At 56.0% G+C, this 12,295-nt stretch overlaps 1 protein-coding gene across 4 annotated transcripts in view; it reads right to left on the reverse strand.

Moving 5' to 3' along the window:
• Nucleotides 1-12,295, reverse strand: part of CACNA1S (calcium voltage-gated channel subunit alpha1 S) — an 80,297-nt gene that overhangs the window by 41,716 nt on the left and 26,286 nt on the right. For all 4 annotated transcript variants that reach the window (XM_043500363.1, XM_038379748.2, XM_038379747.2 and 1 more), the window contains 12 exons: nucleotides 12,060-12,163; nucleotides 10,667-10,815; nucleotides 9,307-9,388; nucleotides 8,296-8,456; nucleotides 7,620-7,845; nucleotides 5,137-5,344; nucleotides 4,811-4,931; nucleotides 4,272-4,386; nucleotides 4,019-4,112; nucleotides 2,666-2,735; nucleotides 1,662-1,794; nucleotides 1,187-1,316 (listed from right to left, as the gene is read on the reverse strand). In XM_043500363.1, coding sequence (XP_043356298.1) covers nucleotides 1,187-1,316; nucleotides 1,662-1,794; nucleotides 2,666-2,735; nucleotides 4,019-4,112; nucleotides 4,272-4,386; nucleotides 4,811-4,931; nucleotides 5,137-5,344; nucleotides 7,620-7,845; nucleotides 8,296-8,456; nucleotides 9,307-9,388; nucleotides 10,667-10,815; nucleotides 12,060-12,163 — 1,593 coding nt within the window. The remainder of the gene's footprint in view (nucleotides 1-1,186; nucleotides 1,317-1,661; nucleotides 1,795-2,665; nucleotides 2,736-4,018; nucleotides 4,113-4,271; nucleotides 4,387-4,810; nucleotides 4,932-5,136; nucleotides 5,345-7,619; nucleotides 7,846-8,295; nucleotides 8,457-9,306; nucleotides 9,389-10,666; nucleotides 10,816-12,059; nucleotides 12,164-12,295) is intronic.

The raw sequence follows: 12,295 nt of genomic DNA on the forward strand, positions 1-12,295 counted from the left end.
CAGCTCTGTAAGCATCTAGCTGGGTGACCTTGGGTAAGTAATTTCCCCTCTCCCGGCCTCAGTTTCCCTATGTGTAAAACAAGGTTAATGATAGTGCTTTGGGGTCCTCAGATGAAAGGTGCTACACGTCCGAAGTATTACAATCCAAGACAATTTAAAAGGTGGGGAAACTGAGGCAGCGCTAGGGGCAGAAGCCAGGAGTCCTTATTCCAGTTTTTTAGAGTAGTCCTAGTTTATCTCAGCTGTGTGAAACCTGAGCTGGCAGGTCAGAGGCTGGGAGTTGTTGTATTGAGACATACCCAGCTGGTCCTTGCAAGTGAGCTGTGCCCCAGAGGAAAGCAAAACCACCCAGCCCCAAGATGCCAGCCAGTGAGACCTGGGGGAAAACTCCTTCCTGACCCCACGTATGGTGATTGGTTGGATCCTGAGCACGTGAGCAAGAACCAGCCAGCCGAGTACCTGAGAGAGCAGATCCTTGGTGGCACCTTGGCCCTGCCCAATGGCCCACCTCCAGCCGTGGAGTTCTGATGAATAACTCCGTCCAACCTTGTGGGGTCTCCGAGTGCTTCACCGGGGAATGTACTGCTCTGTGGGCATCCCTACCACTCCCCGCACCACAGGGACTGAGCAGCTTCTAGCGGGGAACGAATTTAACCTCACAGGGCAGCTTTATTATCCCTCTGCTACAGACGGGGACGGTGAGGCACAGAGAGGAAGTGACTTGCCCAAGGCCACAAAGTAAAGTTAGTGCCAGGGCTGGAATGAGAACCCAGAATCCCCTGCTGTAGCCATGGAACACTTTCCTTCCAGAGCCAGGAAAAGAACCCAGGCCTCCTGATTCCTCATCCCCCGCACTAAACTCTCCTTGGACACAAGCATGCTGAACCGTTGTTCTGGAACTACACAGCTCTCCTGGCAGAGCCAAGAACAGAACCCAGGAGTCCTGAGTCAGAATTTCCTCCTCTAACCACGAGCCAGGAATAGAACCCAGGGGTTCCGTCTCCCAATCCCCTGATCTAACCACTAGACAACGTTTCCCTCTCAGAGCCAGGAAGAGAACCCAGCTGTCCTGATTCCCAGGCTGCTGTTCCAAACTCTCCCTGGGCACAAGGCAATAGCCTGGCAAGCAGCTCCCCTGAAGCTGCACGTTTCTGGTGGCTCAAACTGCTTTCCCCATCCTGGGCACCTGGTTCCTGAAGGACTCAGGCCGGATGGGATCCTCAGCCGCCAGGGAGACGCTGCTGAGCAGAATGAAGAGCAGGATGAAGTTGGTGAACCAGGTGGCGTTGACGATTCGGTGGCACAGCACTCGGATCCTGGGGAAGGGAGAGAAGGGAGGCAGGCTGAGATTCCACTCCTGTGCTGGCACAACGGCTGTCAAAGCATTGTCAGCTCCAAGGGGGTAAGTGACAGCCCAGGCTAGAGCTTGGGGAGTGGTGCACCTGGGGAGATCCCTGCGTGAGTCTCAGGGGTGGCACCCCTCACTCTGTGTGCCCGGCACGCTTGTACCCCGGGACAGCTTGTGGGCACAGATGGCTCCAGAGGCTCTAACAGCCCATAATAGCTAAAGGAGTTGCTGTAGCTCCGTCGGGAGGTCCCAGGTTCTATGCTCGCTGATAACTGCTGGGTTTCGGACAGATGGGAGGAGAAGCAGCACCTACTTGTTGGTGGGGCTGAAGATGAAGAAGGCGCTGGCTTCGGGCATGGGCACTGCTTTCTCCTTGAGCTGCAGCTCTGCCAGGGGGCGTGGCCGAGGGCTCAGGGGGATTTCGGGCTCATCTTCCTCATCGTCACCTGTAGAACAGCCAGAAAGTGGGAAACATAGTCAGTTGAACTCGCATGTTGGGGTCCTTCACTTAGCAGCAGCCAAAAACAAAAAAATTTAGCAGAAGCTGAAACTTAGAGTTAGAGAAGGTTCACTTGGCCCCTCTCCGTCCTGGGCAGTCAATGAGAGATTGTTCTCTTAACCATCCAGAGTCCAGAGTTGGGGATGATGAGACCCCCATGGTCCAGCTCTGACCCTCCATGCTGGGATCGAACAGGAACATGACATCTGGCCATGTTTCCTTTTATGCCAGGCAGAGGAGTGTGGCCACCACAGTTAGATGAAGGGCTGTGGCTCCCCTCACATCCCGCAGCTCCTGGGGGTACTCACAATCCCACTGTGGAGCAAGATGCTGCTTGCCATTAGAGACCCATGGGGCAACCTGGCGTCCTGATTTCAAACCCTCCTGGCCAAAACCAGCTTCCGGCTCCCCTTGCTCTCAGTGTGTGTGGGGGGGGGTCCCCCATCTTATGCCTCCTATTGAACCCCCTGGCAGGCATGGGACTCAACCCTCAGTGGAGCAAGTAATACCCCACAAGCAATGGAAGAGGCATGTGCAGAGTCTGGTCTCCCCCCCACAGAGAGAGCTAGAACTCCCTGATCACGCCCCCACCCACATTCACAGACCAAGCGCTGCAGAGAACTGCACAGAGTTTATTCCAGCTCGGCGACCGCTGGAAACAAACCATGTGGCTTTCTGCATCATAATAAGCCACTAGCTGAGCTGCACTCTTGGGACCAGAGCCCTCCAATGGGATTTCTCTCTGCCAGCCACCCCAACCCTTTCCATCACTCTCTCCACCTCTCCGGCTGGAGGCAAGGATCAAGCCAGAGCCTTACCTGGGAAGTCCGCAGAAGGGTAGGGGTCTTTGATCTCATTGACGTTTGATTCAAACTCATCCACTTTTAACTGAGAAGGAGAGAGAGAGGTGAGTAGCTGAGCATCCCGGAGAAACCACCCATGACACTGCCAGGGCTCTGCGTGCCAGCCCTCCCCAGGCCAGCTGGACAATGCTGCACAGCGAGAGGCAGGGAGACCTCCCCCCATCTCCCACTGGGGCAGGTGCCATCTGTTTGTTCTGTGTTTGTACAGTGCCTGGCACAATGGGGCACTGACCTACAACGGAGGCCCCTAGACAGAGGTGGATTAAGGTTCCCTGGGGCCTTGGGCCAGAGCAAGTGGGGGGCCCCTCCGCACCCCTTCCGCCTGTGGCCCCACCCACAGCCCCACCCCTTTCTGCCCCTTCCCCTGGGACCCGCCCCGTTCCACCCAGAGTCCTCCCCATTCCTCCCCCCCACTTCAGCCCCGCAACCCCTTTTGCTCCTTTCTGCCCCTCCCCCTGCCCCCCACTGCGGCCCCAAGATCAGAGAAGCTTTGTCCCCTGCCACGGCCCCGGGGCCACAGCGGGGCATGAGAGCTCCTTCAATCCCATGGCCGTTGCTGGGATCTGGATGCTGGGACTTCCCTCGCCATGCCCTGTGCTTCTGCGTGGGACCAGGGTCTGGCTGCTGCGGGGGGGTGGGTCATCCCCTGCCCAGCAGGGTCAGTGCGTGGGGGCTTCCCCAGCCCCACCCGCCCGGCGGCCGCAGCTCCACGCTTTCACCACCAACAATAGATTTTTTCCGGGGACCCCCCAGTTGGCTGGGGCCCCAGACCCCGTGGCTAATCCAGCACTGCTCCTATTGCTACCACAATACAAATAATTAATAATAAACACCCCGAGGCAGGGGAGCCAGGATCACTGGGCGGCTGGACAAGGGCCTCTGACGGGCCCTACGTGTGTGTGTGCGTCTGTGAACACAGGTGTGTAGAAAGATCTTGAGTGGAAACTCCACCGAGACTGTCCCTTGGTAGAGGACCTTTGATCCTGGGCCTGTATCCCCTGACTCTCCGTCCCCCCCGCGTTCTGGGAGGGGGCAGGGAAAGCAGGCTCTCTCGTCAGAGGAATGATCCGGGCCTGCAGAACGGACGTCTTGCTCCAAGTCTCCGGAGATGCGTCTGCTGAAGCTCAGGATTTTGTCCCCAGCCCTTCTGTGGGCCCCGGGGAATCCCCCTCCCTCCCCGCATGGCTATCCACCTTTCATGCACGACAGGGCGAATAATGGGAAACCATTATTGCTCGGGAACGTACGCCTCAACTGACGGGGAAAGTTCCCCTAGACCTTTGGCCAGACGAGCTCAGCGGCACCGACCTTGGCTGTGGTGGGGATTCCTTCGGTCTTGGCTTTCTGCTCCAGCTTCTTGGCCAGCAGGAGCTTTTCCTCTTCGGATTTTTCTGGGTAACTTCTGGACGGGGGAACCGAAAAGGAGAAATGGGGAGTGAGGCCATGGCAGAGACCCCACGAATGCTGCTGAGATGATGCCCGAGGCCAGCAGCTCGCATTGATTTGCAAGCGCTGAGCTCTTGGGGGTTCCTGCTTTTGAGCAGCAGGGAGCAGCACTGACCTGGACATTTTCCTCCGTTTCTTCTCCTCGGCTTTGGCTTTCTGGGCGGACGTCAGGCTCTCAGCCTCGGCCAGATTGTCCACAGCGATGGCCAGGAAGACATTGAGCAGGATATCTGAGAGGGGATGGGGCTAAGGAAGCTTCGGGAGCATACACATATGTGGGGGAGGAATGAGTCCCTCCCATGGCCAGGGCTTAGCAAAAGTCTGTGCGGTGACACTAAGCAATGCACGCAGGCAGCTGGGAAGAGCCCAGGCTCAGTAGCGAGCCCTCTGTGTACCCATGACAGCTGCCTCTTGGCTGTCACCAGTGAACCTCCATTGGTGTCAGCAGTGGGATCCGAAGCCATGAGACCAAGAGAGCTACCCAACTGATTTTTCATCCCTTTTAACCCCCACTCCTGGTACTATGAGGTCTGAACATACCATATCCAGCCCCATAGCCCTTCCCCGATGTGTACTTGAACCTAGGCATGACTGGGCTGGACAAGACAAGAAAACACCCAGCTATTATGCCCTTACTGGCTAGAGAGAGGATACAGTTCCCACAGACGAAAAGGATGATGAAGTAAATGCACACCAGCATGCCGGGGAAGGAGGGCCCTCCATAAGCCATGATCCCGTTGTACATGATTGAATTCCAGTCTTCTCCAGTCAGGATCTGGGAGACGGGGTGAGTGAGAGAACAGGTCAGGTAGAATCATTCCACTGACCACTGGACAGTCCTGACTCCTTGTTTCCTGCTCTAACCACTAAGTCACACTGTCCCCCAGAGCCCAAAAAAGAACCCAGGTATCCTGACTCCAGCCCCTCCTCTAGGTGCTAGACCAGCCGGCTTGATGCCCACTGCACCCCATGCCCCGTACCTGGAAGACACTGATGAGCGCCTGGGGGAAGTTATCGAAGGTGCTACGCAGCACCTCCATGTCTTCAAAGTCGTACTTCCCGCCGAAGAGCTGCATCCCCAGCAGGGAGAAGATGATGATGAAGAGGAAGAGGAGGAGGAGCAGGGAGGCGATGGAGCGGACCGAGTTTAGCAGGGACGCCACCAGGTTGCTCAGAGAGGTCCAGTACCTAGTGCGAGGAGAGGCACACAGGCTGCTTACGGTGCAGGGCATCGCTGGGGCACACAAGCAGAAATGGGGGGCAGGGTGTGCCCTGCTCATTTTGAGAGGGACACGCCATCATCACATCCCCGCTTGGCCAGGGGAGGCCCTCACCAAATGTCTCCTGTGTGGTCCTGGGGCCAGGCGTTAGACAGGAGATAAGAAAAACAATGCCTAACTCTTCTGTAGAGCTTTTCATCAGTGCTGTAGATCTCAAAGTGCTTTGCAAAGAAGGCCTGGTTCATTGTCCCCATCTCACAGGTGGGGAAACGGAGACACTGGGCAGGGACATGACTTGCCCCAGGTCCCCCAGCAGACCAGTGGCAGAGGTGGGAATAGAAGCCAGGTCTCCGGAGATGCATCTGCTGAAGCCAGGTCTCCTGATTCCAATTCAAGTGGGCTCTCCACTAGGGAACACATCCTAGTGCTCAGTTCCTGCCTTCGCCACAGATGTCTCGTGCGACCACGGGCCTGGCACTTAGCCCCTCCGTGCCTCCGTTCCCCATGCGTGAAACAGGAATAAGGATGCTGACCTGCCGCACAGGGGGCATGAGGGGGAATCCGTTGCTGGGAGGCACTCTGATGTTATGGTGATGGGGGCAGATAAGTACTAACCTAGATAGGTCTGGGGAGCCAGGTGAACCCCATGCCCAGCTCCCCGCATTTTCATTATTGCCACCAAATATCCCAACCTAGGGAAGTGAGGTTAATGAATCCCGTGGCATTCTCAGCTCTATTGTGTCTCCAGGACCCCTCTGGCAGAGCAGGCTCCTGCCCCTGCTCCGGGTAGCTGTGAGGTGCCTCGCTGGGTCCCAAAGGATGGGCTGAGCTGTTGGTTTGTCTTGTGGCAGGAGGGGTCAGACCCTGCACTCTCTATGCCTTCCTTCCAGCAGGGCCGCAGGTAACGACTCAGAGCGCGGTATGCCCCACCACTCTCAGGGCAGCCTGATCAGCTGGGGGCTGATGGCGGTGAGTCAGTGTCAGATTAGAGCCCTGAAGTTGTGTGTTGCAGCCCCGCACCTCCCCTGCTTTGACCCGCTAGACCCCATTCCCCTCCCAGTGCCGGGGAGAGAACCCAAGAGTCCTGGCTTCCCGCCTTCTGCTTTGACCCGCTGGACCCCACTCCCCTCACAGAACTGGGGAGAGAACCCAGGAGTCCTGGCTTCCAGCTCCTTACTTTGACCTACTTGACCCCATTCCTCTCCCAGTGCCGGGGAGAGAACCCAAGAGTCCTGGCTCCCCGCCTTCTGCTTTGACCCGCTGGACCCCATTCCCCTCACAGAACTGGGGAGAGAACCCAGGAGTCCTGGCTCCCAGCTCCTTACTTTGACCTACTTGACCCCATTCCTCTCCCAGTGCCGGGGAGAGAACCCAAGAGTCCTGGCTCCCCGCCTTCTGCTTTGACCCACTGGACCCCACTCCCCTCACAGAACTGGGGAGAGAACCCAGGAGTCCTGGCTCCCAGCTCCTTACTTTGACCTACTTGATCCCATTCCTCTCCCAGCGCTGGGAAAAGAACCCAGGAGTCCTGATTCCCAGCCCCCCTGCACTAAACACTAGACCCCACTCCCTTCCTGTGGCAGAACCCAGGAGTCCTGGCTCCCAGGACCCTGCTTTAACCACTAGACCCCACTCCCCTCCCGGAGCTGGGAACAGAACCCAGGATTCCTAGCTCCCAGCCTCCCTGCTCTAACCACGAGACCCCACTCCCCTCACAGAGCTGGGGAGAGAACCCAGGAGTCCTGGCTTCCAGCCTCCCTGCTCTAACCACGAGACCCCACTCCCCTCCTGTGTCTGGGGTAGAACCCAGGAGTCCTGACTCCCAGCCTCCCTGCTCTAACCACGAGACCCCATTCCCCTCCTGTGTCTGGGGTAGAACCCAGGAGTCCTGGCTCCCAGGACCCTGCTTCAACCACTAGACCCCACTCCCCTCCTGAACTGGGAACAGAACCCAGGAGTCCTGGCTCCCAGCCTCCCTGCTCTAACCACAAGACCCCACTCTCCTCCTGTGTCTGGGGTAGAACCCAGGAGTCCTGATTCCTAGGCCTTTGCTCTGACCACTAGACCCCACTCCCCTCCCGGAGCTGGGAACAGACACTAGGTATCCCGAACCCGACAGCTCATAGTTGTGGTCATGCCTAAGGCCTCAGAAGAGGTAAAGGCAGCCCAGCCTCCCCGTGCAAGCCCCCCCCCCCGCCCGCCCATACCGCCTGACCCCAGGCCCCGGGAAGAGGTGCCCCCACCTGGTTATCTTGAAGATCCTCAGCAGGCGAATGCACCGCAGCACGGAGATGCCCAGGGGCGACATGGCGTTGAGCTCCACCAGGATAACCTCCAGGATGCCGACGCACACCACGAAGCAGTCGAAGCGGTTGAAGAGGGACATGAAGTACTGGCGCAAGCCCAGGGCGTACATCTTCAGCAGCATCTCGGCCGCAAAGAGCGACAGCAGCACCCGGTTGGCGCTGTCTGCAGGCAGTGAACCCGGCCGGTCAGCGCTCTGGACCGAGGCGGCAGATCCCCCCGGTGCCCACTAGAGGCCGCTCGTGAGACCACCTCCACCGCCTCCCTCTCACTACGCCCCCTGCTGGTCCCGCTCCCCCAGCCTACGATCCCGGGGCAGCGCAGCCGGGAGGAGGAGGAGGCTGGCTTACACTTACCTGCCCAGCTCCTAGCCCTGAGCAGTGGCAGCAGAATGCGCCCTTCCCCACCCCAGCAAGAGGTGGGTCTGTGCATGGGGCTGTAGGAGAAGGGAAACACAAGACCGGGGAGGAAACTACGCGTGCACGCAAGCACGCTTGTGCATTGGTGTGCGCGTGTATCTATGTGGGTGTTCAGGTCTGGGCAGGCGCGTGCGTGTGGATGCACTGAACTGGCAGTGTCCTCGGGTGCTCACCAGCAGCGGGCCGCCCCGCTCACCTTGCACGCGGGTCAGCCACTCGGGCTGGCAGTGATGCTCGGAGGCGATTGACAGGGTGTTCAGCAAGATGAGCAGGATCACCAGCCAATAGAAAAACTTGGACTTCACCACTTCGCGGCACTTCCTGCGGAACAGGCGGTTCCATCGCCTCCACTGCCGGCTGGAGAGACGGGCCAAGAAGGGTGACTTCGGGGCTCCCTGCCCCCTCCCAGCCCCAGAGGGCAGAGCCATTGCAAAGCGCCCTGCCCACTGGCTCCTAGGGCCTCTCGCAAACGCATAGGAGAGGGGTTCTGCAGGCGGGGTTATCGCTTCGCCCCATCTAGCATCTTTCCTCCATCCCAATCTATTACTGGCACGGGGTCAAAGTCCCCACTTAATCGCCACGATGCCAAATGGGGATGGACCAGGGTAACCAAGGAGATGCTGGTGCGTTAATGAACAACTTGTCTCAAAGCTCTTGGGAAGCGTGCTTCATTTAGCCCCATTTTACAGAAGGTGAAACTAAGGCACCTGCCCAAGGAATAGAACCCAGGTGTCCTGGCCGCTCGCCCAGGGCAGTATGCATTAGATGCCTTCCCTTCCGCATGGCAGCCGGTCCTGTGCATGCTATGGAGGGGGCACTGCCCCGCCCTTACAGAGTGCACTGGCATCACCTGTTCATCAGCCGGAACGACTTGTGATTTCCTGACACCACTCACGCAGTTCCCAGAGACCTGGGATGTGCTGGGTGGGAGGAGGGATGGGGAAAGGAGCTTGAAGTATTGTCCCCAAAAAGAAGAGGCCGGATACCACCTGAACTAGCCTTTTTCCAGAGCCAGACATAGCAAAATCCACATTTGCATGGGCTGCACTGATCATGGCGTATCCCTCCCCTAACAAAAACACCAGCTCTTCTGATAGGGGCTCTTACAACGGGATTGATTCCAAGAGCAGGAGAGTCGGGGTCAGGCAGGAGAGAGACAGAGACAGAGAGTGTGTGTGTGTGTGTGTGTGTGTGTGTGTGTACTCACAAGAAGAGAATCCATTTGTTCATGCCCTCAATTTCATACAGGCTCTCTGTCTCCGAGCCCCCTTCCTCTGATGGCAGCATCCCTATGAAAGAGAGAGATCTTCAGTGAGCTGGGAAACCCCTCATGAGACACATCGGCAATGGATTCCCACTGGAGAGCCTTCCAGAAGCACATCTGGAAGGGGAATTCTAAGGGTATGTCAACACTGCAATTGGAGGTGTGATCCCAGTTTGTGTAGACACGCCCGAGCTAACTTTAATCTAGCTAGCTCAGATACTGGAGTGGTGAAATCAGTGCATAATTACTCACGGCGTTATTGTGGCTTCACCTGCTTTGTTAACCGAGCCAGCTAGATTAAAGTGATTGCAGTGCAGATACACCCTGAGAAGCACATCTGCAAAGGAAGGGCTCCCTTCTAATAACTCCCTAAGAGACACAAACCTCCCCAAGAGACACGTCCACACTCAATAGAACAAGTTTGGGAAGGAGGGTTTTTTTGGCATAGTAATATGCAAAGAAACGGAGAGACACTAGACACCATGGGAGTGTAACTAGTGGCAATAGAGACCAGGGAACCAGCAAGGGAATTCAGAATTGTTATTACATATAGCTCCACAGCTGTGTAAAATGCCCCACAGAGTAAACAAAGAGCCAAGGGATTATCCCCAAGCAGATAACAGCATCCCAGGGAGGTAATGGGGAAGGGGAGTTTGCCAATAACGCTCTTCTATAGCAACTTCCACTTAAGGCTCTCAAAGCCCTTAGCAAATGTGAATAGTTTCAGCCCAAAATGGGCAAGTATTAGTACATCCCACTATGCATGGGGAAACTGAGGCACATATTGGTGAAGTGACTTGCCCAAGGTCACCCAGTAAGTCAGTGGCAGAGCCAGGAACAGATTCCAGGCTTCCAAGGCCTTGGCCTGTCCTGTGCCATAAGAATCTCTTTCCTCTCCAAAAACTCTTCATCTCTGGCAGGTCTGAAGCAGCTTCTAATCCTTAAACCTGGATAATGTCAAGGGAGGACAGACTCCCTCAATGAGTAAACTAAGAGCCAGTTTTCAGAGTAGCAGCCGTGTTAGTCTGTATTCAAAAAGAAAAGGAGGACTTGTGGCACCTTAGAGACTAACAAATTTATTTGAGAATAAACTTATGCTCAAATAAATTTGTTAGTCTCTAAGGTGCCACAAGTCCTCCTTTTCTTTTTAAGAGCCAGTGCACACCTCCCCCCCCATCCCACTTTGCTCCTCCCACAGACACCCCCGCGCCCCCCTGGTGGAGGATTTAACTATTCTCCAGAAGCGAGAGGGAAGCCAGGCCTGGGTGTGTCCTGCCTGGCTTTGCCCAGGTGAGGATGATACCTTCTCCCCTGGCCCGGTGGTTGTCCATGACTTCGGCATGGGTGATCCAGTCCATGTAGCCCTTCAGATCCTCCTCCAGCTGCTGCTTCTCCCGCAGCTTCTGGAACGTGCCCCGTGACTTGGCCTTCTCACGCTCCTTGGTGAACTCCCTGGAACAAACCCAGATGGCTGGCATGAGGCAAATGGAGAGGGGGCGGCTTCAAGCCAGACTTTGCTCACGGGACAAGCTCATCAAGTGTGTGCCACGTCCCATTCTAGTGGCTGGTCCCCAGAGAGGATAAGAGCCTATTACTGCTGCCAGCTAGTGGCATTACTCCTTTAACTCAACTGAAGACTGAGAATGGATCTGTCCTGCCTTTTACCTTTGTTATATAATACAAAATTGGAGGAGGAGGAGGAATACAGACCTAATAACAGGACATGCTTCCCTATTCCTCATTTTTTATTTTCATCCTGTGGAACTCCTTGCCACAGGACACCACAGAACCAGCTACTACAGCTAGATTGTAAAGAGGGCAGGTTAACATTAGGAGCGCTAATGGCTGTCCCCACTGTTGCTGTTGAGGCACACAGGAGGATCCAATACTGGAAAGCCTTGAGGAAAACATACAGAGGGTCAGAGCTAAAGGGGAAGCTCACACAGCTGGAGGGTACAGAGAGATTGCCAGCTGTGCCCACTTTCCCACGCTCTCCATAGTAAAGGTGACCTGTCAAGGGGGAATAACATCAGCTTGGCCTTTTTCTACCCCATTCTGGGGGATAAAGCAGGCCTGGAAAGGACGGGTGGGTTTGTTTTCAGTGGTATTTTACCGGCTTGCTTTAATTAATGTCTTGTCTACGCTGGAAGACTCGAGGACTAGTGACACTGCAGGGACCAAGACGTGACAGCTGGTTAACTGAGAAGGGAAGGGAGTTTTACAGGGACTATTTAAAACTGCCGTTGGGGCAGGGACTGTCTTTTTATTCTGTGTTTGCACATCACCTAGCACCAGGGGTCCTGGGCCAGGATGGGGGGCTGCTAGGTGCTACCACAATACAAATGAATCATTACAATATGTTCATTGTCTGGTTTTGTTAAGGCGGGGGAGAAAAGCCCTCTGTATTAAGAATTCCGCCATCCTCTCCCTTCAATTAAGGGCTGAGTGCACCACCTCTCCACATTCCTGAGTCCTCCAAAGAGTCCTCCAAGAGAAAAGGGAAGACAAGGCTTGATAGCCTTGGTAGCCAAGGTACCCAGGAAGAGGGGAAGAAGAAAAGGGAAGAAAAAGGTAAAAACCCCTTTCAGGCTTTCTGTTCATATCCTCAAACTCAAGAAGGCCCCAGCCCCTCCCTCAGGGAAGGGCCTGCTGGGACCGAGAGATAGGAGGGCGGCACCGCTGCCCACGCGCCTTACCCACTGAGCACACCCAGAACCAGGTTGAGAACGAAGAAAGAGCCCAGCAGAATGAGGCTGACAAAATAGATCCAGGGCCACTCGTTCCCGATGGCGTCGTTCACCTGAGCAGGACAGAAGCAGATGAAGATCCAGGGAGAGAACCAAATCCACCTGGCTCAGGTAAGCCCGTTATTGGAGTAGCTGAGCGCCTCACAGTCTTTACGCATGGGGAACTAAGGCACAGAACGAATAAG

The sequence above is a fragment of the Dermochelys coriacea genome, chromosome 21 (genome assembly GCF_009764565.3).
Source record: "Dermochelys coriacea isolate rDerCor1 chromosome 21, rDerCor1.pri.v4, whole genome shotgun sequence".
NCBI classification, from domain to species: Eukaryota; Metazoa; Chordata; order Testudines; family Dermochelyidae; genus Dermochelys; species Dermochelys coriacea.